This window comes from Lampetra planeri, chromosome 14 (assembly GCF_965212315.1).
Source record: "Lampetra planeri chromosome 14, kcLamPlan1.2.h2, whole genome shotgun sequence".
Classification (NCBI taxonomy): Eukaryota; Metazoa; Chordata; class Hyperoartia; order Petromyzontiformes; family Petromyzontidae; genus Lampetra; species Lampetra planeri.
This window is the reverse complement of record NC_136120.1, coordinates 1232033-1257778: the sequence shown is the minus strand read 5'-3', so window position 1 is coordinate 1257778 and position 25746 is coordinate 1232033. Positions and strand designations below refer to the sequence as shown.

Genomic DNA, 25746 nt, shown 5'->3' with positions numbered 1-25746 from the left:
TAACCCTTTTAATAAAAGACACACCACACACATCTTATTTTACGTACTTATGGTTAATACCAGTTTCTGAGTGCTCATTAATTTAGGAGGTTGCATATACCTGCAACAATTGGGTGTTCTTATCAAGTCTAAAAACACATTGATTATTTGCTTGGAAATGTTTCGTACAGTTCTTCCTAATCACATTTCTGCCCCTTCTGGTTTAATTTTGCACTCTCCTTGTGAAAGAATTACGTTTTCCAACGCTGGTACATTTGTGAGATGGCCTTAACTGTGTTGTTTGCATATGTTCTGTTTGCGTTGACGGTCTTGTTTAACGACGATGTGTACAAATTAACATTCCCTCTTGATTCTCTCTGTTGCTCTACGTGCGTTCGGTCTGCAGCAATGCACTTCACTTGTGTCACCTGTTGATCCAGGTCACCATTGCAAATGGGACTCGTTTTCTCAGTCAATTCCCACGAGTGGGAGAAATGAGGCGTGGGGGAAAGGGGTAAAGACCACTCCCCCCATGCCCCCTTTCCCCTCTGAGACTCATAAAATTGGTAGTATATCGATATTTACCAAGAAAATATACATTTCGTGTCCTTTTTTTGCATTAACTTAGGGCCCTATTGAAAAACAATTTCTTTTTAAATCTCAGGCCCACATCCCATGGGCAGTTTCTAGATTCGTCTCTGGTTCTCACGTGACGAAAATGAAGTCTACCATCCTTATTTAGTTTAACCGAGGCATCGTTGATGGCGAATGCGGAATATTGGGAGTGGCTGAGTGGCTCAGGGGTCTGAGCACTGGACCGGCACTGATGAGGCCCTGGGTTCAACTTCTGGGCAGTCCACCTGTGATTAAAACCACGTTTTCAAATGTAGCGAGTCGGTCGTCTCAGCCAGGTCACCAGTAGCTTCAGACACACAAAAAATTCCCCTTTTAAGGAGGTTGTGTAGTAAAGAAGCTGGTGGTAGCAATGATTTATTTGTGTTCAAATGAAATACATTTATTCATCAAATAAACAGTATTCTTGTCGGCTAAAGGTGTGCTTTTTAGCTGAGCTTATACATAATCATTGCCTTTTAATGTAATATGTATGTGAAGGTTCTGTCGTACAATGAAAATGGAAAGATAACATCCTAATATTAATTTGTAAGATTCAAATGGCCAGATTATGTTCATTGTCTGAGGAACATATGTGCATCGGTTTGACAAAAAAACATATGGCTACCCGATTCAGCATTCATATATACGGTGTGTGAAAAATCCGAGCGTGTGTTTAATTTTTCATGGCACGAACAGTTCAACGATGAGATGTGCAATATATTTTTGTAATGTTTTCTTGTTGTAAAATAATGAAGTCAAGCGAGGAGGGTAGGCTTGGTAAGAAACGAAGAGAACCACGCACTTAAATGTGTGATGAAGTACATTGCCAAAATGAGTGCAGTCAATGGCTGGAAATATGAGGCAATCAGCATCATTTATTGAAGCCTCCCCATTGGGCGCTCGTTACAGGGAGGTTTTGACATGCAGAGCGAATGCAAAACAAGAACACCAGGAGCATACCCCAACCCACACATTGGCTCTCGCCCTGTGATGTATTTTGTTGTTGTTAGGCTTCCATGCATTGACGAACCTTTTTCCTGCCCTTGCGGTTGAAATTGGTCACATTTCGAAGAATTCCAAAACAAGCCATGACCACAGATACGCATGTGTGTGTGTGTCTTCTTCCTCCCCATCCACGTCCCTCCCGCACCTCCCGACCCTCACTCCATGCTCTTTCTAAACTCAATATCTGTGGGATGGAATATTAGAATTGTAACACAACTAACCTGAAAATCCCATCGTCGCCTCTGTCAAAAGGTGCGATATTGCAAAAAGGATGATGACATTAAAGCACATGGGGCAATTTTGAATTAATTTCAATGCCCCGTGTAGTTTATTTGGTTTTGAATGTGATGGTGAAATATGTTTTCCCCCACAGAGAACACAAGTGACGTTCATTCAATGTCGATTTAAAAAAAAATGTAATCCAATTATGAGTTATTACAACTCGCCTTTAAAATTATCTACCAAAAAGCAGTGACTTTTCACTTAAATGCCAAGCATTTGTTTTCTATAAAATGTCAAAACATTGCACAGTTTTTACATGTTGAATAGTAATTTACATACGAGGGAAGCTGCCAAAATAAACGCAGTCTTCTGCACGATTCTGCGCAGGTTGTCTCGTAGTCGCGTAATTTTTGAGTTTTCAGTTTTAATTGTAGCTCAACAATGACTTCACGATTATATTTTTTTACCAAGTGCTGCCCGTATTATCGGATGAATAGGCTACACTTTGTTGTTTCAGGGTGAGAAAGGAGAGGCAGGATTGCCTGGCCACCAAGTAAGTTTTATTGTTGTTGCCTATTCGTCTATTCGACCACGTGTGCGTTTTCAGGAAAACGTGTGTGTGTGTGTTTGCTTGCTTGCGTAATGGTGTTTGCCAAGATGCCTTGTGCCAACAGTCTAAAAGGATTTGCAGTGCAACGTCGTCATATATCCCAACCGTCACGCATCTGTTCTGACTAATTAACCTTCCAGACCCAGCCCAGTATTTGTGCACGGTGTAAATTGTCATTATCTGCACATACATCTGACCTTTTCAAACGCAGTAGTACATTCTTACTTCTACGTATATTTCAGGAACTATAGATCAAAATCAAAAGTTGCATGGTCAAACATTCAAAACAGTTTGCACTTTTTTCCCCCCTTTAGCCTATTTTTAACATGGTGTAAGGATAATTGCCTTTAGATTTTCACATATACGATATTTTTACATATCTGCCTATAGTTCAGTCCCCGGCGAGTTGGGATATGTGTCATTGCAAAAACAGCATAACGTTTATAATACAAAGAGGTAGCTATGTGTTTATATCTCCAGCTGTATGTTAGGCAATAATAATGCATGATAGGCAATGATAATACATTATAAGCAATGATAATGCACGATAGGCAATGATAATGCACGATAGGCAATGATAATGCATGATAGGCAATGATAATACATGATAGGCAATGATAATGCATGATAGGCAATGATAATACATGATAGGCAATGATAATGCACGATAGGCAATGATAATGCACGATAGGCAATGATAATGCATGATAGGCAATGATAATACATGATAGGCAATGATAATACATAACATTATGGCAATAACGTTCCAGCCCAGCATTTGAGAGGGTATAAAACAAACTTGGCAGATATTTTTTTATATCTCAAAATATTATATATCCTATGCATAAACAGAAGAATTGCAATGTTAAAGCATGTATTATCGGTTTTATTTTATCATTTGAAAACATATTTACATTTTGTAGGAATCGTGACCAACATATTACTTTTACAAAATTCACAGCAGCTGCAGAGCCTTGTTTAAGAACCTCAGAAATCGAATTACAGTAATTCCGTTCATATTTAATTAATTTTTCATTACACAGCCAAAAACTTGCATGGGATGCAGCGAATATACAAGTAGTGATGATTGACCAGTTATATGAAACGTAATTTGCTCAAAATAAGTTTCCCTAAAATTGTTATGGATGAAAGGCACTCGAAATTGCAACTGCTCAGGGCTAGAAAGTTTGCAGTAGCTATCAGCATCAGTCTAGTGCTCCTCCGGATACCATTAGGGGAACATACAAACATCTGTCTTTTACAAGGTTGTTGTTGGTATGGCTTTAGGCAGGCATGCATCATTTTACTTAAGCAACATCAATAATGTCTGTGTATGTCACCTGTAGCCACGAAGGTGATTTTGTCATGAAGCCATTAGGGTGACATTTGTTTAAATAGTTTTAGGACTTATGCTAACCATACACTGAAACCAATATCATACATATCAAATGATAGAATATATAGTGACCCAAAAGTAAGTTAACCAAGATATCCTCTAAATGAAAAACCTAAAAAAACAATTGATTTAACTGGTCAGTTCCGTCTGTATGGGATAGTGTTTCCTCTTCACACGTGTGTGTTTTTTCGGGTGCTCCAGTTTCCTTCCACATGTAAATGCTCATGACTTTGTCAATAACATCTTAATATATAGAGGACCTCAGAGCATGGGCAATTGTTAGTGCCGGCTTATTGTGTGGCTGCTTCCCTGCTTGCCTGAGCTTCCTCGCGTATGTAAGTCATTCTCTCCCTCTCCACGAGAGTGAACAAATACTGTGCACGTTACGAGTTGAAATTATATATTACAAAATTATATAATAATCCACTCCTCCGATTAGCACGGTTGGCTACGTATGGTGCGAAAGAAGTACAACATACAGTAATGATAGCAACATTAATAATTTTGATGTAGGTACGTCAAACAGTTCTTGAAGAAATTTGCAACAGTGAAATGTCAGACATGCTGAACATGACACAGTACAACCTGACCACGTTATGGACGGATTTAATTTCGTGTTAAAAGCATTACAATGCAAAAGTTGTCCTCTGTAGAAATGCAGTGTATCACAAAACCGTGCCCATCATTATCCAGTCTGTTATTCGCTGCAGAATAGTGCTTTCAGACCAATACGAGTTTGGAGCGTGTGTTTGTCATGTACATTCTGTGTATCAATCATTGCTGAGCCATTTCATTGCCACGAATATTTTGCATTTTCGCCTCAGGGAGACAGAGGCATCCAAGGGTCATACGGATTGTCAGGAGACAAGGTGAGGTGATTTATGTTATTATCATCTTCAGACGTGAACAATCCACTGCTGGATGAAGGCACCCCCCCTCATCCCCCCTCATCCCCATCCCCATGCCATCCCAAACGGTCAAGCAACAAATCAGGGGTTATTAATTATTTATTTTAAATGTATAATTGTATTTTTATTCCTAAAAAATTACTTAATATATTCCCTAAAAGATGTAAAAGATAATACTCCATTTTGCCTATGATGATATAAATACCTTTCATTTATTTTCTTCAACCTAATCCTTTACCGATTTATTCCCAATATATTTTTTAAATCTAATGTACCACAATTGTTATTACTTTATGTTGATGGATGAGACGGACATTCCTCAATTAAATCCTTCCACAGGCAAAGATTTGTTTAATAAGGGAACCAAAATGTTGTTTTATATCAGCTCATTTGTGAAGGGACTGCATTCGACTCGAATAGAAGCTGCCATGGTGTAATAGTTAGCACATTCTTCGAATTGCACTCCCCTGGTCACGGGTTTAATCTCCTGGCACAGCAGTTGAAATTTCAGTGCACCATTCTTAAATCCCTCCTCCTCGGTCCACCCAGCAGTTGAGAAACACGCGTTGAGAGTATTTGGCTGCTATACATTTCCATGTGGTAAGCCACTTCGTTGAGCTATCATTTGTGGCCAGGTTGGTTCTGAAAAAGAGCGATATAGCTCAGTGGACCTTACCTGGAATAGGAGGCCAAATATACGATGGAGGGGCCCTCTCGAGCTCCCTCTTGTGGAGACCTTGCAAGGCAATTGCAGGGCTGCACCTTTGCCTTGTAAAGTATTCCAAAGTAAATGGAACTTTAGAATGTGGCATGCAGTAATCCAGCCATGTTGATATAAAAAAAAAACATTGAATTGACAGTACACAAACCTTGACACCTGCTGTTCATAAGCCTGCACTAATGATTTGTTAAATAAGCTGAGGGACTTGCACTGGTCGTAGGCTATTTTCCCAAACATGAAGTCAGCCAGCCAGAGGCCACCAAGTATTCTGGATTTGCTGAGTTATCGTATATTGACAACGTAAAGGTGACACTCAGCTGCAGTGCTAAACATTATCCAGTAATCCCCGTATATATTTTTGTTCCCTCTAGAGCGCTAGGCCGTCAAAGTGTTGTAACGCTCACTGTTGTGAAGAATAGATGGTATATTTAGTGACGTCATCGAAGGGGCTAAATTGTCTAAAGTTAATATGTAAATATTACGCATGGCAGTGATTAATTGCCAATCCATTTGATCGATTCACACGATTCAGGTTTGCTACTCCATTTCAGAATCAATTCTGTCTTAGCTGTGCTTGGGCGCTCTTCTCATTACCTCATTTTTCTGTCACATTTGTAAAGAACTGTTCACACTGCGAGAATATACACATCAGCATATACTCGCATTTAATTAGAATACGTTTTAAATGATCTATTCTCGTGCACACAACATAATACTTGTGTATTGGGTTAAATTCAGGCGCACACTGGACTTTGGAGGCAACACTATTTATTAGCTAACACCACAGGTAACACTTAACATCACGACTTGAGGTGGTAGCCAGCTTTTGCTAACTTAGCTAACCCACGGGGGTACTACATCACTGGACCAGGACAGCCCAACACGCTGCCTGGTCCACTAGCGGAGATCGGACAGCTTCATCCCAGAGATGACCCAGCAAAACAGCCCAGAACAGCCCCACTCTCCGTCCACACCCCACTTATAACCACTCCGGCGTGGCCGGCTCTGCCCCAGGCCACGCCCCCCTTCCCGATCCTTCGGGAAGGCCCGAACCCCAACCACGTGACCCCCCTGGGGCCCCTGGCCCCCCTTTATCCGGTCACGTGTCCTGTTGGGTTCACGCAGAGTGTCACGGCCCGACACGACCCCCGTGACACCTGCCTACAGCCCCCATACCGAGCCAATACAGTAGTGTCGTTCTACTACACTGCACCTGCACCATGGATATTAACATAATCATTCGTCTGGAATTATGCGTGTTTTACGTGCCGAATAAATATAAATCAAGAATGCCCCTTCAAATTAGATTTTTTCCTCGTTTTGAGACAAATTATATTCCAATTGTACTATACGAGCCATGAGAAGAAATCTGTGAATAGAGCTGCATGTAAAATGTCTTCAAAAGGCCACTCTTAATCAACACCCTACGATACTCCTTCATTCTCTGTAAATCATGTGCTGCACATTAGGAATTTGATATACATGGCATCATGGTACAAATTTGCGAAATATTTAAAACTCCTCCCACATACTAAAATTGGGGAAAACCATGTTGCAACATTTGCAGACAGGTGCTGCTTTTGCACATTGTTTCTACAGAGGTACATCTGGCACTGGGGTGCCCTTGGCAAGACTGCAGCAGGGAATTGGAATGGTTGAAACAAGATGTGATATGAGGCGCTTTGAGTTGCTTATGTATTTAAGTGCTCTATAAATAAAAATTGAATTTATACATGATGGATAGTAGAAATGCCGTGCTCAGAAAGTAGTCAGGAAACGATCAGCACAAAGGCAACTTTAAGTTGCTTGAGTTGTTTTTTTGGTGAACTGTCTGAGACAATGAACATTCCACGCTTTAGAATCTCAAAGTAATCTCGTGCAGCTTCCTGAATTGAAATCCAGCATCTTAGTGGCGCTGTGTTATTCTTCGGACATAGTCATCACTGAGCCTCGTCTACTCAGAGACATTTTAGCAAGTTGTGCCATTGTTTGATTTTGCGAGGTGGGGACACTTCATTGTTAATAACATTAAACAATTATACTTCCCCAACTTTCTAGAAGAGTATAACTTTTTTTGGTGAGATGCGCTGCTAGAGGTGTATGCATGTTTTGCATAATTAGATTCGATTCTAAATTTGATTTCACTACTACCTTCACTACTGCTGATTTTGCATGTATTTTGCAGCAATATTTTATCGGTGAACTCAGAAGGGTTTAAATATTCATAGGTAATTCATAAATCATAGCATGCCTCGCAAACATGCAGCTGTTACCTAGAAGCTTTTTTGGGCAGCCCTTTCTCACTGCTCGTGGGGCCCAGTTTCCCTCATTTAAAAAGTTATTTGCGGGCACACGTTTGCAACTTCCCTCCAAGCATCTTTTATTAATGCACATTTGATTAAAAAAATATGTCAATGTATTTTTCTACCGATTAATATTTTTGCTTTTAAGCTGTAGAATATGTGTTTGTATTTCATTTATACAATGGCGGGCAAGATTCTGCTATCATGAAATGGTTCGCAGACTAAATTTTAAGATTCAGAGGTTGCAGGTTTGACCTCCTGGCAGGGATGTTGCAACAACGTTGCAAGTTTCTTCGATTCCACACCCTCTCTCATTTTGCTGTCCCACTCAGCAGTATGAATGGGTAGTCCTGTAGGCTGTGTGTGGGTCCTGCTACTTCTTCCAATACGTCGAGCCCACGGGTCGGCAACCCCGCGCCTTCGGAACCGCATGCGGCTCTTGAAGGGCTGCATTGCGACTCTTTAAATATGAAGTTGTTTTTTTTACCGAATTGAAAAAATGTCTCTTGTTATTTTGGTTGCCGAAGTCCTGGCCATGGGAGTCCAGTTTACCATGGAAGTCCAGTTCACCATGGGAGTCAAATTTACCACAGAAGTCCAGTTTACCATGGAAGTCCAGTTTAACATGGGAGTCCAGTTTACCACGAAAGTCCAGTCCACCATGGGAGTCAAATTTACCACCGAAGTCCAATTTACCATGTGAGTCCAATTTACCATGGGCAGGGACCGGCAACCTGTAAATCTTGCTTAAAATCTAATTTCTTTACAACTGCTTTTTGTTTTCAGTTGTACTTGCGCCGGACCTCCCGATTAGCACGGTTGGCTACGTGCGGTGCGAGTTAAACTTACATAAATACATACAAAAACGTAATACACCGCAACAACAAGCATTTTTCTACCTAAAGAAACGGAAGGAACATTGGACCGATGCTCAGATTAATAGACGAATATCTATTCTTCAGCTTACAATACCTGCAACAAATTGCATGCCTAAGAATCGATGTTTTTTTGTTCAAGATATTACGTAACGAATTGATATTTGAGTTGCAATCCCGAATCATGAAAATGAATTGAATTGTGACTGAAGCAAATTGTTACAGTGCTGCTATAAACACCTCACATTGATATCACAAATTATGCATACAGTAAAATAAGTGTGAGGAATTCATGAAGTGCATGTATACGCACCTAGGTTTTCTTCTGTTTTCAAGGTAATTATTTAATTATCCTCACATGTTTGTTTTTAAAACAGTTAATCCAAATTTAGTTGCTGGCATCTCTGCAATACCATGTTGACTATGTTGTTCTTGCAAAGCACTTTTTTTTATATCTCAATGGACCCTTTTCATGTTCAAATAAATCTGAGATTTCATTGATTTTTTTTTTAAGACTGCATTTGTTTTCCCAGGGAGACAGTGGACCTACAGGACCCAAGGGAGAGGTGAGACATATGGGCATTGATGCCAATACGAGGTGGTGCTCTTGTGCCAAGTTTCGTGGAAGCCTGTGTCAAAAGCCACGAAGAGCAGTCAAACTGGAAGATATGCTCTTCCCATTTAATACTTGTAGGCACGCATATACCTACATGCATGTGTGTATCAAAAACTGTTTATCATTTAATAGACGACAAATTGTATGACATCTGTATTATTCAATATTTGGTCATTTGGCTCAGAGGCTCAGGGTCACGTGGCGCAAAGGGTCAGAACCATGAGCTGAGAGGCGGGGTTTGAATCCAGGCAGGCAGCTTCAGCATTCCCTAACATGGGGGGGATATGTGGGGGGGGGGGGTGGAAGGGGGGTTACACTTCCCCCGTGGAGTTGCGAATGGAATATTCATGTCATCGCAAAACATCGATAACACAGTAAGGGTAAAAATGGGTGTAAACTACAACAAATGCAGTTCTAAAGATACATGATGATTGCTCTTGTATCTTATTAAATAAATCTTGACTTAAAGCTTTCGTGACTGCAGGAATTCATACTTGTTGGGTCTTTCGGTAAAGTCACGTAGATAGAAAATGATAATAATACAAAATCACGACGTTTCGATCGCAACACAAACAATCGTCTTCAGGTGAAAAATACAGCAGACGGACTGCTGAGGCAGGAAGAAATGTAGCGAGAGAGCTACTGCAGCCTAAGGTTATAAAGGTTCGAGATGGGTACAACCCAAGGGTAAGTGGGCGGGGCTAGAGATGAAATTTGCAAGTAAATTTAAGATCGCAGAGCTAGGTATACCCAGGCTATTGTGTTGCTAGAGATTAGCATGTCAATCTGTTAATGTAACCCCATGGCTACGGTGCTGAATAAGCCATTGTATGCTCGAGATGGGAGATTAGCATGGCAATGTGAGACGGCTTCCGCAGCAGCGGCTGTGTTAATGAGAGACATTCAGCCTATTAAACAACGAGCGCCACCGCCGCATCGAGGGAAAGGGGAGCAGCTATGTTAGTGAGACATTTAGCCTGTTAATGTAAAGACATTTAACAAGTTAATGTAACTCAGAGAGTCGGAAATAACTGCTAACATAGGCAGGTAGGATGGATGCATCACAGCCATTTATGACTTTACCTCGTTAATAACGTCCTTCCAATGATTGCTCAGTTTGTACCCATCTTCTCGGTTGAAATTGTGTCTGTATTTATATATCTGGATGGCTTCATGAACAAATCTTTGTTGATAGGCAGTGGGTTTTCATAGTACCTATGTCTTGGATTAATACATTTCATGTGTGCTCACATCATTAAAACAATGATCAACCACGGCAGAGGTGTTGGTCCTACCGTGTCTCAGATCTGCCTTGTGTTCGCGAACACGGTCTGAGACATGTCGCTTAGTTTCCCCAATGTAACTACTGCCGCAGACACAGCTTAGTTTGTAGACGCCGGGGTATTGCATGTCAGGGATCACATCCTTCACAGATGGGATCAGATCACGATTTTTACGTACTGTGTTGAATCGGACCTCAATCTTGTGTTTGCTCATGATTTGCTCATGATAGCAAGGTGATGGTTTTGATTGGGTCCTCAGGTGGTTCTCTCCCATCCGTGTGGGTAACTGTCCTGTAGACAGTGTCGCAATGAGCCATCTAGTCTCTTTTCGAGGAAAACATTCGAGAATGGTAACTTGCCATCCTTTTCTAATCCCATGATGAATTTGATGGCTGGGTGTATGGAATTGATGTGGTTGAAGAATTGGTTCAGAGCTGGCAGGCCATGTGGCCAGATGACGAACGTGTCATCTACGTATCTCTTCCATAAGGAAGGACGTAGGATGGATGTCTGGATGGCATCTGTCTCAAAAATTTATATGAAAACATTGGCTACCACTGGAGATAAGGGAGCACCCATTTGGGGTACCGTCAACTTGTTTGTAGAATGTTCCATTCCAGGTGAAGTAAATGTTGGTGAGGCAGTGTCTCACCAGGGCCGGTACATCAGCATTCAGTCCTTGTTGGACCAAATCTTCAATGATTGCAATGATGTCAGGCACAGGAACTTTGGTAAACAAAGAAACTACATCGAAGCTGACCTGGAGATAGTGAGATGTCTTTAATTAGAGATACCAAGTGAGCTGAATTAAGTACAGCTGAGATGGTCTTTCCAGTGATTGGTAGCAAGGTCTCAAACAGAGATCGTGCCAGTTTGTAGGTGGGTGAGTCAATAGTGGAGACGATAGGACGTAGTGGTGTACCTTCTTTATGGATGTTTGGTAAGCCATAAAATCTGGATGGTCGAGCAGCAGAGGATTTTAGAGAGAGCCGATTGGTTGGTTCAATTGAAGATGTCGAATCAGTGATGATATTGTTGGTTTTCGTTACCAGGCGGTTGGTAGGATCTCTATTGATTTTAAAGAAAGTATCCTTAAACGTAAATCCACGTTTTACGTCACAGTACGTTTTATGTTGGCAGTATGAATTATCGCAATAAAGCATCTGAAGTGTTTTGGCCAACTTGTGTGTGTAGATCAGCAATTACAAACAGTCCATATACTGTGCATGGTTTGGACCACTTTTTTACTTTGTATAATCTCCATCAATTTAGCTTTGTGAAATTAGATTTCTTTTTACGAGAAATGTTTATGCCATCACGAAATGCACACTAACAGTTTTGTACACTACATTAGCACATCAATCATGAATCAATCAAAAGCTCCACACATTTATCAGACAACGGGGGGCCCTTTCTTTGGGCAAATATGTTCACGTGTGTGTTCCTCTGGTCAAAGCGAAAACATATTCGAGTAAATCATAATAAAGGTTTTTTTTGGGTTAGATCGCGTAAACATAAATGTGTTGTTAAACCCCCTTACCACCCGACATAGCCAATTATTAAGGTTTGTCACGTTAACCAAACATACCAATTAATTACTAGTTCAGCACACCGGTGTATTGGAGAATAAAGCCACAACATTTAGAATTACTTACAATTGTAAAATTGTAAATGTTGTGGGTTTACTCTCTAACACACTGGTGTGCTGAACTAGTAACGAATTGGCAGATTTTCGTTTACATGACAAACAAAACTACATTCATATTTTCGCGGTCTAATCCAAAAAAACCTCTATTATGGATAATATTGGTCGCGAAAGCCTACTACGTGTTAAACATGTGTAGAGGAGTAGAGGAGAGTAGTGGCGTCGTGTGCGCTGTCCAGTGCGATGACGTCACGGGACGTGGGGTCACGCGCGCTGGACAGTGCACATGACGTCACGTCTCCTAGGGTACTTAAGGGATGCCCCGTGATGTAAGCGGGGTCACTGTGGGAACGGGTAGAGTAAGCAGGGTGAAGAGGGAACCAGGGGTAGAGAGAGGGATCAAGTAGGGAGTCTGGGGAGAAGCCGGTGGTAGTCGTAGAGGTGCTTCTCTCTCCGGTCGGTGGAGTCGGCAGAGTCCACGATCCGACACGAGAGAGAGAGACCGGAGCTAGCCGGCAGAGACCCGGACTCAGAGTAGGACCCCTAGCCCCTGGGAGTTGTGTACCCTGTGTATTATTGTAACAGCTTTAATAAACCCTGGCGAAAGCCCTTAACTTACCTCCGTCTACGGGTATGTCCGTCGGAACTACTCAACACATGTAATAAACCCACTCCGGACGATATCGTATTCTCTTGTCTTGTCTTTATTCGTTCTTCCTTTACACAGCTTTCTCTATCTCTCACACATATGGGTTCCTTTTTCCCGTCACTTCCGTTACTCCCTCTCGAGCGTGGCATTCGCTCGCTTTCCTCGCTCCCCCACACCGCTGGCTAACGGCGTTCGGGAGACAGCCTCCGGTCTGCCACGTGGACGCTGGCGTGCCGGAGGCACAAGACGTGGTCTCTCCTCCAAGCTCTTCACACTGACCACGAACTGTCTCTCTCCACCCCTTATATCACCTGGCTCACGTGATGCCACGCAGCCAATCATAAGCCTCTCCCCTGGAACCTTCTAGATGTTGCTATACAGCCCCAGGGCTACGCCCTTGGCTCGACGTCCCATTGGCTGCGGGCTGAACCCGGCAGAGCCTATAACCATCGCCGCCCAGTTACCCGCGGGTGCATCCTCATATTACAAACATACTCGCTTGGTAAAGTATGGTAAAATTATCACAATTAAAAATATGTATTTATACTGGAGGAGTCTGATGAGCAATGAAGCTCTTTTTCACAGACATCCAGTAGAGACGGGTTAGAGCGTTACAACAACAAAAAAACACGATCGGAGTGCAAAGTATTGGAAAAGTAAACAAATCACTTAAAATATGCAAATAAAACGAAACTATTTTTTTATCTTACCAGGTAAAGCCCACTGACATATGAGCTTATTTTTCAGAAGCGACCTTGCCACAAATGATAACTCAACAAAGTGGCCTATCATGTGGAAATGCAAAGCAGAAAAATTATCTCAACGCATGTTTCTAAATGTGGAGGGTAAAAACTGGAGGAGCCGGAGGAAAAATAAATATCCACGGGACCACAGAGAGAACACGCAAACTTCAAATATACACGCGTCAGCGTCGGGATAGAATCCCCGGCCTCCTGTATACCAGGCGAGGAAGATCATGTCACACCACCGTGGCGCCCTTTAAATAAATAATAAATAAGAATAAGCAATAAATAAATAAATAACAATTAGTATTTGCTAATCAATTAAATAACAACAAATAAATAATAATAAATAATCATAAAAAAAACTCCTTGGTGTCTTTACTCTTTGGTTCTTTCGGTAGTCACGTAGGTATAAAATAAAATAAATTAAATCACGACGTTTCGGGCGCAACACAAGCGTCCCTCATTTTACCTATATAGCCTATTGTTGCAGCAGCCCTTTCGCCCACTTCAGCAATTGTTTCCTGCCGCGGTTGTCCCACCTGATGACGAACGCTTGTGTTGCGCCCGAAACGTCGTGATTTAATTTATTTTATTTTATACCTACGTGACTTTACCGAAAGAACCAAAGAGTATGGATCCCTGCAGTCGCGAAAACTTTAAATCTAGATTTATCCTTGGTGTCTTACACAGCCTTCTTCCAGCACTGGATTGACAAACAGGCTGTACAGAGCACGAGGCAGTGCTAAAGACCAACGTGGCGACCTTTTTGTTCCCCTTGTTCTCGCCTGCACCTCTGCCAAGGGCCGGTCTCGCGCATTATTTTGTTTCTCGGCTGTCATTTTGCTTGGGACAGCAGCATCACACTGCCGCCTAGTGGAGGAAGCGTGTCAGTGGGAATAGCGCCCCAAGTTGTGTGCTGTGTAGCTGTTGTTCGTGGCTCTTCATCTTAGTCCCACATCTACCGAGGGATTTGTTCCATTTGAGCATGCCTCATTGCTTCACCCTCTCGGCGAGGGCTCTATTTTTAGATACATTTAATTACGTTTTATAATTACATCCGCAGTTCCAACCAAAAAAACGTAATTGGTTATATATCTGCAATTTAGTATCCAGTCAAATAAAGATTTGCATCACTGCTTGCCAATTACATCTGCGCCCTAGCAAATTGATCTCTTTGCACAATGGGTGAATTTATTCCACGAGGAGGATATCACAATCTAACAATCACTGTATTTTGCCACGTAATCAGTATCACTCTGTACCCCCCCCCCCCCCCACTTTGTTTGTTCAAACCTGTGTATTTTATTCAATGTCTTCATAGCACCCAAAAGCCACACGTGTCGTGGTGTTTGGGATATAACCTGTTTAAATTCACTTAAGCGTGGATTAATATTAGGTCAAACGGTGGCGTAGTGGACGAGGAAATGCGTTGTGAGCTCGGCGACCTGAGTTCAATTCCTGCCCGGCCGCAATTAATTCCAGTGGTGAGCGATATCTGAACGGGTTCTGGGCACCTGCTTTACCAAACCTGCACGTATACCAGCGTGGTAAAGTCTGGTAAACATCCCCCTTGACCAAACGGTGTGGTGGAGAGGCTTTCATCCAGCTGTGGATTGGTGAATGGCTGTGTATTATTTATTATATGTACATTATCTTCGATAGATCGCGTAAATATAAATGCGTCATGAAAACGCCCCACCACCCGACACAGCCAATTCGTCAGGTTTGTCGCATAAGCAAGGTTTGTCACGTGTACGTAAATTATATGCAATTATATGGATATACAGGGACTTCATTTGGCCTGGAAGCACTTAGGCACTCTTGACTATTGCAAAAAAAACGATGAAAGCACATGTATCTTCAGTGCCACTGTCGAGTGCATCAACGTGTCTGTACGCATGATGCAAATGTTTATATACCATATCTACGTTTGGAAGCACACATAAATCATGTGCGTGGACATGTAGGAAGTCGTTTCAGTTTTATGATTGGAAAGAAAATGTATGTAATTTAGTTATGGTGTCCTTTTCTTTGGTACTGCAGTATTTGTACCGCTTACAATAAAATACCAACTCGTGTTGTATTGTTTATGCGGGTGTGTGTTGTGACCTGTAAACATATTTGGAATTCTGCGGGCAAATTACAGTGCCAATTTCAATACTACTACTAATGTAATACATATATCCGTAACAAATTTTCAATGAGCCGCAACTTTTTGCGGGACACATCCCTGCGTTGGGATGTTTTTTTCCCCCCATTAAATTTCAAAGATCGTTTTGTCTTTACAAGGAAACTGAAGTACCCATTCGAAAGCCCACCTCGCACAGGAGGAGAAAAACACTCAAACCCCCGTACAGATGGGTTCATGAGCCTAATCGCGGCATGCTGACATCTCCTGTCAACCTTGCAGTTCAAATCGGCTGGACATCACACAGCAAGTACACCTAAGTGTCCACAGAGTTGTAAAACCTAATCAAAACAATGCAGAGCTAAGTCATAGCCCAACTGTCCCCTCACCGCCCACGGCCTACACCGCCCGACAGTTTATGTGCCGGACTTGACACTCACAAGTTCATCGTCTGGTGGGCTCTATCAGAGAGCTTTTTCGTCTGTGTGTGGATGCGTAGCTGCAGTGGATCAGGCGCTGCGCTAAGAATCCAGGAATACGGTTTAAATTGCAGACCGTAAACATAAGTGGCAAATGTAATCTTAGGTCGAAGCTTCTTTAAAGTGTGTAAAGACAAACGCTGGAAAGACAAATTTGGCCAGACATGATGCTGACCACACACACACCTCTCATGCTGGCTTTATTAAGTGTTTGCTAACAGCACTTGCCCGAACAGTCTAAACGGCTATATGGGGGTTATATGATGCGTCTGTGTGTCCGTGGAGCGTTACTGAATTGGGTCATTCACTTTGCTACGATCCTGATGATCTGGATTCGATTCACAACTGTGGACATCGGCCGCAAATTATATCTGCATCTGTGGGTGCGCATTCACCAGTCGACTCGGCATTGAATGATGCGTACCTTTCCCGGTGTGTCAACATATCCATTGGGCAGACAAAGTTGGCCAAGCATGGTGATGGTCACGCCACCCTCTTGTGTGTGCCACGTGGGCCTTCATAGGTGCTCGCACTTGCCCCATACAGCAGGGGAACTTAGGGCCCAAATCTTACTTTCATACAGCCCATCAGAATTAGAATCCGATAAGCTATCAAGCTCTTTCTCGCAGATGTCCAGTAGGGGCGTGTAAGAACGTTACACTCGCGATGTGAAACCTACCATTTCGAAAAGGCCCACAACTGATATTAATCCATCACTACAAGCACCTTAGCCGCGCTTATCTGGTACGAGAGGGAAATATTTTCGACTTGGCTTCATTGTTTATAATGTTACCATGCTCACAGTGAATCCATGCAGCCCTAGCATGATCAAAATGTAATGTCAACTATTGTGTGACCCACACAAGGTATTTGAAAGCCCTATCCTGCTCTCAGTAAGGCAAAGGTTCCTCATCTCTGCTCTATAATCTGAGGTAAAAAAAAAAATATGGAAAGATTGTTTTGTGTGTATGAAATATAAGAATAGGTTTTACCCTTTCAGGCAATAAACAGGTGTTCAGATGTTCAAACACTTTTTTTGCAAGGAATCAAGTCTGCATTACCCACACGTACTTTGGCAAAACATGCACACGTACTGGTGCAAAACAAACGTGCTCTGATAATATTTGCATTGTCTTTGAAACTCATTGGCCTACACCAGAGACAGTCTTCTTCATGGCCTTGTCTCATCAGTGTCAGACCAGAGAACGCCAAAAAGTGAACGGTACAAAGACAATGCCACACGTATCAGAGCAATTATAGCTCGCGTTGACCAGTTATATCATGGGACCTTTGCTGTTGTTGCGAGTATCAGAGTATGACAAATAAGAATAGGTTTTTACCCTTTCTGGTAAAACCTATTCGTATTTGTCTTGTGTGCGTTGGACTTGACGTGTGTGTGTGCGTTTTCCAGAGAGGAGAGCCTGGGCTGCCAGGGGAGAGGGGTCTGCATGGACATAAAGGGGACCCAGGCCCCGTGGGTAATTTGGGACCATCCGGCATCTCTGGCAGTACAGGGGGCAAAGGCCTCCCAGGATATCCAGGTCGCCATGGCAGGCCGGTGAGTTCCGCGGGAGATTTCATGTTTGTTACTATGCTACCCGTATATGAAAAAAAAAAATTGAACCATTAACCGAGTATGTCCGTGTTATAAATGGTACTTTTCGTTTTTTTCTGTATAATGTGGCAACAGTTTGGAAAAATAAATAGACTGCGAACGTGTAAATAACGTACACGCGAACTTAAAATATAAAGCAAATGAACGATACAACCTTAAATGATCTCGTCATTCCCACCACATGCTAGCACATTGTATTAACACACAAGAAAAACACTTTTTTTTCAGGGACGTCCACTTACAGATAATTATGTACGGAAGCTTTGCAACGACGTCATCCAAGGTAAGAGAACTTCCAGAAGAATGCTTTGGTGTTGCTTGTGCTTGAGGGATCAGGGTTCACTTGAATGTATGTATGTTGAACTTCTTGGCTGGTGCCAGATTTAGAGATAAGGATGATACAACCTAGCAGCTAGGTGATGTTTGTCCAGTCAAGTAGGATGAATTACTGTAAAGTGCTGTATTGCTAACTCTAATGATATATGCTTGAATTAATCCAGTTTACAAAAACAATAACAGTGCACTATGTGCCAACCAAGCACTTTGCCTTGTGTTGCCGAAACATTAGCCCGTAGAAATATTAGGCAGAGAAGTTTTGCGGTGTACCTGAATACAATTGTACACATACATCATTACAGCCAAGGGACCCGTTTATGTTTCTGAGCAAGTCAAGTGTGACCTCAAAAAAACACTCCAAGATAAAAAAAAGTTTATTATTCACATGCTCTGCATTCCCATATTAGGAGGCTACTAGCGCTATGCACTTTTAAAACTAGATTGAAAACTAATTTCTTTAAAACTGCAGATAATTGCAGGGCTGCACCCTTACCTTTTATATATTGACAGTCTTATTATTTATTAATATTTTTCTTTTAATCGTTAATTCAACAAAAATAAAAAAGTATACATTTTTTCACGGACGTTTTTTAAAAATTAATAAGTGGTTATTATTAGGAAGTCACTGGAGCTTATTAGAAAGCTACTGGAGCGATACACTTTTAAATCGAGCTTGAAATCGCACTTATGTAGAACTGCTGTTTTTAGTTGGTTGTCCTTTCCTGAACCTCCAATTAGCATGGTTAGCTACGTACGGTACGAAAGAAGTTGAACATACATACATTCCTGGTGAGACCTACGCCAGGTTGACCTTTAAAAATGATGGCATATAATTGACTCCTGTTTCAATCCTCGACATAATATACTACTTCGTTTGTTTTCGCAGTTGTGCTGGCGATCGCTTTGATGTGCGTTCGGGTTTTCACCGCACGTTGTCTCAGACGTGATTGAATTGCTTGCATGTCATGTCGATTAGCATGTGGTATTACTCAAAAACACAGCAGACAGCTATACTTGACACATATGGTAAATTGGGTGATAGCAACTATGAGCCACTGTTGTCCACCTGTTCATGAATTTTGTGTGGATCAGATCACCTGGCTGGGTTGCTGCGGAGCATCATGAAGCCCTGTGAGCCTTGTGTGGCGTCACGTGGGTTACCCGGGCCCCCTGGTCCCCCCGGCACTAAGGGCTTCCGTGGCCTGTCTGGCTTACCCGGTGATATGGGAAGGCCTGGATACTCAGGGACACCTGGTGAACCAGGTGGCTCTGGGCTTAAAGGTGAGCAAATGGGACTTCTTTCTGATGACTTGTCTATCCTGAATTGTGTTGGCTTCATTACATTGGGTTTCCATGGATAGGCAACTCAAATCACATTGAGTTGGCCTGAAGTTGAATTGAAAAAGACTTCATTGGTAAAAAAAGTTAATTTTTGTCCTTGAGTTACTGGATATATTTAGTAGTTTGGCAAGTTTTTTCCCCCAGAATAACTCATCAATAAGATATTCTTAGTTTTTTTTGGTAAAGTCACGTAGGTAAAAAAATTAAAATTAAAATTAATAAAAGTCAAATAAAAATAAAAAATCACGACGTTTCGGAGGCAACACAAGCCTCCGTCTTCAGGTGGAACCGTCACAGCCCGACAGCTGTATCAAGTAAATGAGAGATTACAATAGATACCACTCCGTATATATAATGGTTGAGGGGGGGGGGGGCCAGGAATAGTTCACTTTTCTTCGGCCGTTGCCGATCATTGCTACAACTCTGTGGGCTCTCATGAAATTGTCTTTTCCGAGACCAAGGTGCTCTGCAAACCTCCTGGCTACCACCAAAGGTTTGTACACGAAGCCATACAAATATACAAACACAAACATAATTTCAACCGTGATGATGGTTACAAACTGAGTAATCATTGGAAAGATGTGATTAACCATGCAAAAAAGATTTAACTACACTTATTTGGACCATCTTATTTGACAGACAACTATTACAGGTTACTGATAGACAGCCAGTTTTGTTTTACCAGGTTTAGCTTCTTTTTTCACACACTGGTTTCCTGCTATAAGTTTTACCCACCAAACAACATAGCAGGAGGCTGTTTTTTCCTGACCTGCTTTTGTGCTTTTACCATCTACATGGCAGAGGCTCGGTCTCATTTACAGCATTTTTTTATGTAGGCTAGGCTTAGTCACAAACCGAACCTCTCCATAATAAAGGCTCAGTCATTTGTTACGTAGTCTATTACCATCTACATGGCAGAGGCTGGGTCTCATTTGCAGCATTTTGGTATGTAGGCTAGGCGTAGTCACAAACCGCACCTCTCCATAATAAAGGCTTAGTAATTTGTTATGTAGTCTATTCGTAGTCTCAAGCCGCACCTTACCATAATAATGAAAAGTGAGCCGTTCCTGGCCCCCCCCCCTCAACCATTATATATACGGAGTGGTATCTCTTGTAATCTCTCATTTACTTGATACAGCTGTCGGGCTGTGACGGTTCCACCTGAAGACGGAAGCTTGTGTTGCCTCCGAAACGTCGTGATTTTTATTTTTATTTTACTTTTATTAATTTGAATTTTAATTTTTTTACCTACGTGACTTTACCGAAAAAACCTAAGAATATGAATCCTTGCAGTCACGAAACCTTCAAATCATCAATAAGACTTTCCAAAACATTTGTCAAAGGTCAATGCCATGTTGCTGACAAAATATAATGTTGAATGTAAAATTAAATATTCTTGCCACCTACTATGATTTTGATTGACATGTTTGGTAATGAGTCATACTACTATTACCAATTATACTTGACCAGCAACAGATCACAGCACACTTCACCCCAGCCGGTCACTCACAAGAGTCCAAAGCAGGGGGGGACCTTGTCCATCGCGATGCATTGTTGCTCAGCACGAATTCTGACGTAAGGAATTAAAGCCGACCCGCAAACTGAAATCGGCCTAAAGAACTGCAGATTCAGCCCAATTTGGTAGCCAACTCGAGGTGACTAAAACACAGAGAAGCTCTGCTGGAGAGGACATCTCCAGTCCTTACTCGAGTTCTGTGGTTCACGAAAACACGAGATTAGTGACACATTGAACAAATAGCTCGTTATGTTTTTGAGCCATTCGTCAGCAAATATTTGTGAATGAGTGGAAATCAAAACCTATTTGACCATATATGAAGTATTGCCATTTAAGGAGATAAAGGAAAATAACTGAATATAATAAAACAAGTAATTCAAAAGCATGTATCATCATCCATTGTAAATTTGTTGTGCAGTACGACCACGCGGAGACGGAATTCACTGTAAGGGCTGATGCCGTTTATTAACACTGTTCACACGACACTGTAACTCACACCAGAGGTAGGTGCTTTCTATTCTTGGTCCTTACCCTGGACCCCCGAACTCTATATTATCCTACCCTCGGCCATTCCTTGGGGCGATCTTGCTCGTCTGCACGGGACGGGGGTTCATCCTACACCGCCTGGCGACGAGGAGAAAGAACCCTCTCTCTGTCAACTCGCTCGCTCCTCCCTCTGTTCGCCCCCTCGTGGTTGCTCACACTATTCCTCTACAAATTCACTGCTGGGATAAAGGCCTCTGCATGCCATCGCAATCCCTCATATTTGTAAGCAAAGAAAATTCCATGCACCAAAATCAATATTGTAAATTCACTTGGCAGTAAAGTTAATTTAAACTTAATATATATTTTCATTTATTATAGTACTATTTGTCTATGAAAGTAAATTTCAACTCCCACACAAGAAAATTTGACCGGTTTTATGAAATAATAAATCACGTATATTTTAACGATCTATTTCAGATTTTGTGAAAGAAAATAACTGCACGTATTTAGTATAGCTCATTAAAAGTAGCTTTCCTAATTGCACCAGAGAATCAGAAGGATTAATGGCAGTTAGTCTATTTGATTTGCTTGATTGTTTGAAACTTAATATTCATAGAGTGTGTTTGCTGTTGTCAGGGGAATAGATCAACAAAAATATGCATTGTTTCAATGGAACGAATGATATATTATCACTAATTATACCAGTCAACTCGAAAAAGTAATACTTTTAACTGCTTGTGTTAACTTGTTCTTTTGCCATTGTTGTTATTAGGTGATGTGATTCGTTGCCATGAGGAGCGAAATTTAATTGAGGAAACGCTGATTATGTTTAATTGTTATCATTTGGCAGGAGAGCGAGGGACGAAGGGTGACAAAGGATCCAAAGGCTCTGGAAGGTTTGGACCCATGGGAAATGCTGGGCTACCAGGTGCATATGAACCTTTTTTGTTGATAAGCAAATGTTGCATTTTTACAAATGATGGCAAAGAAACTGCCTGTTCCAGTATTTTTTATTTTTAAATGGTCACTGTAGTGTCCTTGTGAATTTTGGTGGAACTCCTCAAAATGTATATATTTTGTTATTCCGTCGACAAACAACTAAAAGCGCCAATGCAATGACGTCATCCAAGGTAAAGGTGCCATCCTCGCCCATGCTCCCGCCCCGTTGCTGGGGCACTTCACCACCCAACCCGAAATCTGAGCCGCCAGCCACCGCTGATTGTTTCATTTCCGAAAATGTGGCTCCTCATTCCGACAGTGCTCCCCTCTGGAAGTGCGGCAAGCCCCAAGCGTGCCGCACTTGCTACAGCGCTGCAACAAAACAAAAAACACGTCCCGTACCTGGAGTATTTGTCACGCTGTTTGTTTTTAGGATTATCCGCTCCGTTGCATTCATAGGGCTTATCATGTTCGTTCTATGTACGGCAGGTGCCATGGGTCCCGCGGGCTTGTCGAAGGAGGGCGCAGCAGGAATGACAGGTCCACCCGGGCAGCAGGGCCAGCCGGGAAAACCGGGCAACCGAGGGCTGCCGGGGCTGTCGGGGGTGTGCGATCCGCGAGGATGCTTTGCGGCGTACGTCCCCTATCGGCCAGGCTACCAGAAAGGGCCCAGTGACTGACGCAGAGAGGAGGCTCCGTAAGCGGGCGGCGTTTGCTTCAACGCACGGTCGGAAGTGCGTGATGAACACGTGTCGACGGATTTAATCACCCTCCACTTTGGTTTGACAAAAGCAAACCGCAGGCACCTGCGTAGATGTACAAGTGGATTACACAGAAGGAGCTCACGCATTGAATTGAGTGTATTAGCCACAGCCAACGTGTGGCCAATGGGAACACCCAAGGCAGCTTTATTGTGAAATTTTACATGAAGGCATTTTGCTTTAGAGAGCTACGATCGCTGTAGTTGTGATCATCGAACCTTTTCATTAATTAATTTGTAATAATTCTAACAACTTAACCTCTTGCCCATTGTTCACTAAAACCTCCAAGAAATTGCAGGCGTGTAGTCCTTGTGAAATGTATCTCTCCATGCCACCTCATTTTATAAAGAAATCTACTGCAAATAGAATTTTGGACAAAATGTAATCAATGTATGAAGTTACAAGCATATAAGCAACAGTAATCAAGAGTTCTAATGGCACATTTGCAGACTCAACTTTTCCGAGTCCGTATAATTTGGTGATCATAGATATCTGGACTTTGTGGGAAAATATGCTTTTTGTAAGAAGCGATGTGCAAATGTCTCAGTGGCATTGCAATAAGCAGTTTTTAGAGCGATTTTTTGCTTGATCAAAATGGAAACATTTTACTGGTGCTAAAGTAGAATGTATTTTTAGGATTTGCACGTGTTTTTTACAATGGAAACATATTTGTAAAAGGGGAAACAGTGCGACAGTTTATCTTCACATTTCACAGACTAAATGCCAGTGCTTTGGTCACACAAATAGAATGAAGGTGGAAACATAATATAAAGAGTTTATCTTATTCCCCATTTCTTACATGTTTTTAATCTTCATGACTTAAATTGTCAAAAACAAACATCTTTGAAGCTGAGAAATCTTTATATGTTTGTGCTATCTGCTGATTTTGTTAAACTAACGGATTTATTGTGTGTACAGTATGAAGCGCCTGAGGAAGTATTGGTTGAAGAGAAGCTTTGTTGTTGACAGCAGTATATTGTTTCATCCCTCCATCTGTAAGGTTAAGCATTCTTTCATTGACCTTAACATAGTTGTTCGAAGTACACGGTAGTTTATGATGTAAGTTGTGGTATCTCGACTTCCTTTGCAATACTTTTGTTCTGTTTCACACCAATATATTTTCGTCAAGGTGGCGAGATGTTAACTACCTTGCCTGGTATACAGGACGCTGTGGTTCGATCCTAACCCTAACGTCTGTATATTTGGAGTTTGCATATCTCTCTCCCCGTGGTCGTGTGGATTATTCTCCAGGTCTGCCGGGTTTTCTCTCCACATTTAGAAACATCCGTTTAGAGTATTTGGCTGCAATAAATGTCCACGTGATAAGCCACTTCGTTGAGCTATCATATGTGGCCAAATGGCTTATGAAAAAAAGCTATATAGCTCAGTGGGCCTTACCTGGTAAAAAAGAAAAAGTATAGTTTTAGATGCCGTTGTGCAAACTTAATGGTGGATACTTTTGTTTTGGAATAATTGTTCATGATCCAGCTAATCAGTGATGATCACCAAGTACATTTTAAGTAAATTTTATTTTCTATTATAACGTGCGAGCCCGGCATACCACACCGATGATGTACCACTTCTTGCTACATTTCTACATTAGAACATTCACACATTATTACAGCACTGTATGAAGAGATCGACAGAAGGAACGGGCAAGCAGAAGTAAGCCCCACAGAACAGTGTTTGTTTCAACAGGTAATGCATAAAATAGCTACGAGCATATATTACTAAGGGCACTGATTACGCGTAATATTTGGAAACCATATTGATGTCTTTCTTATGACAATAATGAATACATACACTATCAGCTAAATCCTCCATTAAACACATGATCAACCTTATTCCGAATTCCTCCCCTCTCCCCGCCCCCTTTCAAAACACAATGCTCCATGCAGCTCACAATTGCTCACCCCCTTCCTTCCCTCCCCTCTCATCATCAGCATCTTGGTTCGCCAATTCCTTCTCCCCCTCCTCCCCTTCACACAGGCACTCTTTAAGCTCTCCACTTTCTGTCTAGGGGACTTCCGTCGTCCGTTAATGTTTCAGGTCATCTTGCCCAATCTTTCTTTTGTGAAATCGACTCTTCTCCCCCATCCCAAGGTCTGCCACAGTTGAACAGTTTCATAGTTAATAATAATTGTTAGCACTTGACCATGCGGCAAGGCCTCTCGATGTTGTTTTCCTATATCCATGACATACCATGCATTGTTTTTGTTTAGCTTCATAGTTGTAGCTGTTTTTTTAAAGTGTACATTTTATGTGTAAACTATGCACTTAAAAGTACTTGACAAACATATCTCAAGCCGATTTTGGCTTTGCTTAAATCAGCATTGTATATGGAACTATTAACGTGTTTTATTATGCTATACAGGTAACGTTAATCGTTGTACTTTTCAAAATGCATTATATAAACAGAAAATGTGGATTCGTACTATTGTATTCTACCTCAAGCAAGCCATGTGTTGTGTGATGCATAAGGTGCATGCAAAATTGCTTGTTAATTTGTGGAGGGGAATTTTAATCAAGTGATATATATTCAAAATAAACTGTATTTTTGATTGCAAAAAAA

The 25746-nt window shown here is 41.7% G+C and overlaps 1 protein-coding gene across 1 annotated transcript in view; it reads left to right on the top strand.

Moving 5' to 3' along the window:
• LOC144722277 (uncharacterized) overlaps positions 1-25746 on the top strand; it is a 68337-nt gene extending 42591 nt beyond the window's left edge. Inside the window, exons 15-22 of the mRNA XM_078600377.1 lie at positions 2339-2374; positions 4652-4696; positions 9168-9200; positions 17592-17738; positions 18024-18078; positions 19224-19412; positions 22325-22402; positions 22903-25746. Of these exons, the coding sequence (XP_078456503.1) occupies positions 2339-2374; positions 4652-4696; positions 9168-9200; positions 17592-17738; positions 18024-18078; positions 19224-19412; positions 22325-22402; positions 22903-23093 (774 nt within the window). The 3' untranslated portion in view covers positions 23094-25746. The remainder of the gene's footprint in view (positions 1-2338; positions 2375-4651; positions 4697-9167; positions 9201-17591; positions 17739-18023; positions 18079-19223; positions 19413-22324; positions 22403-22902) is intronic.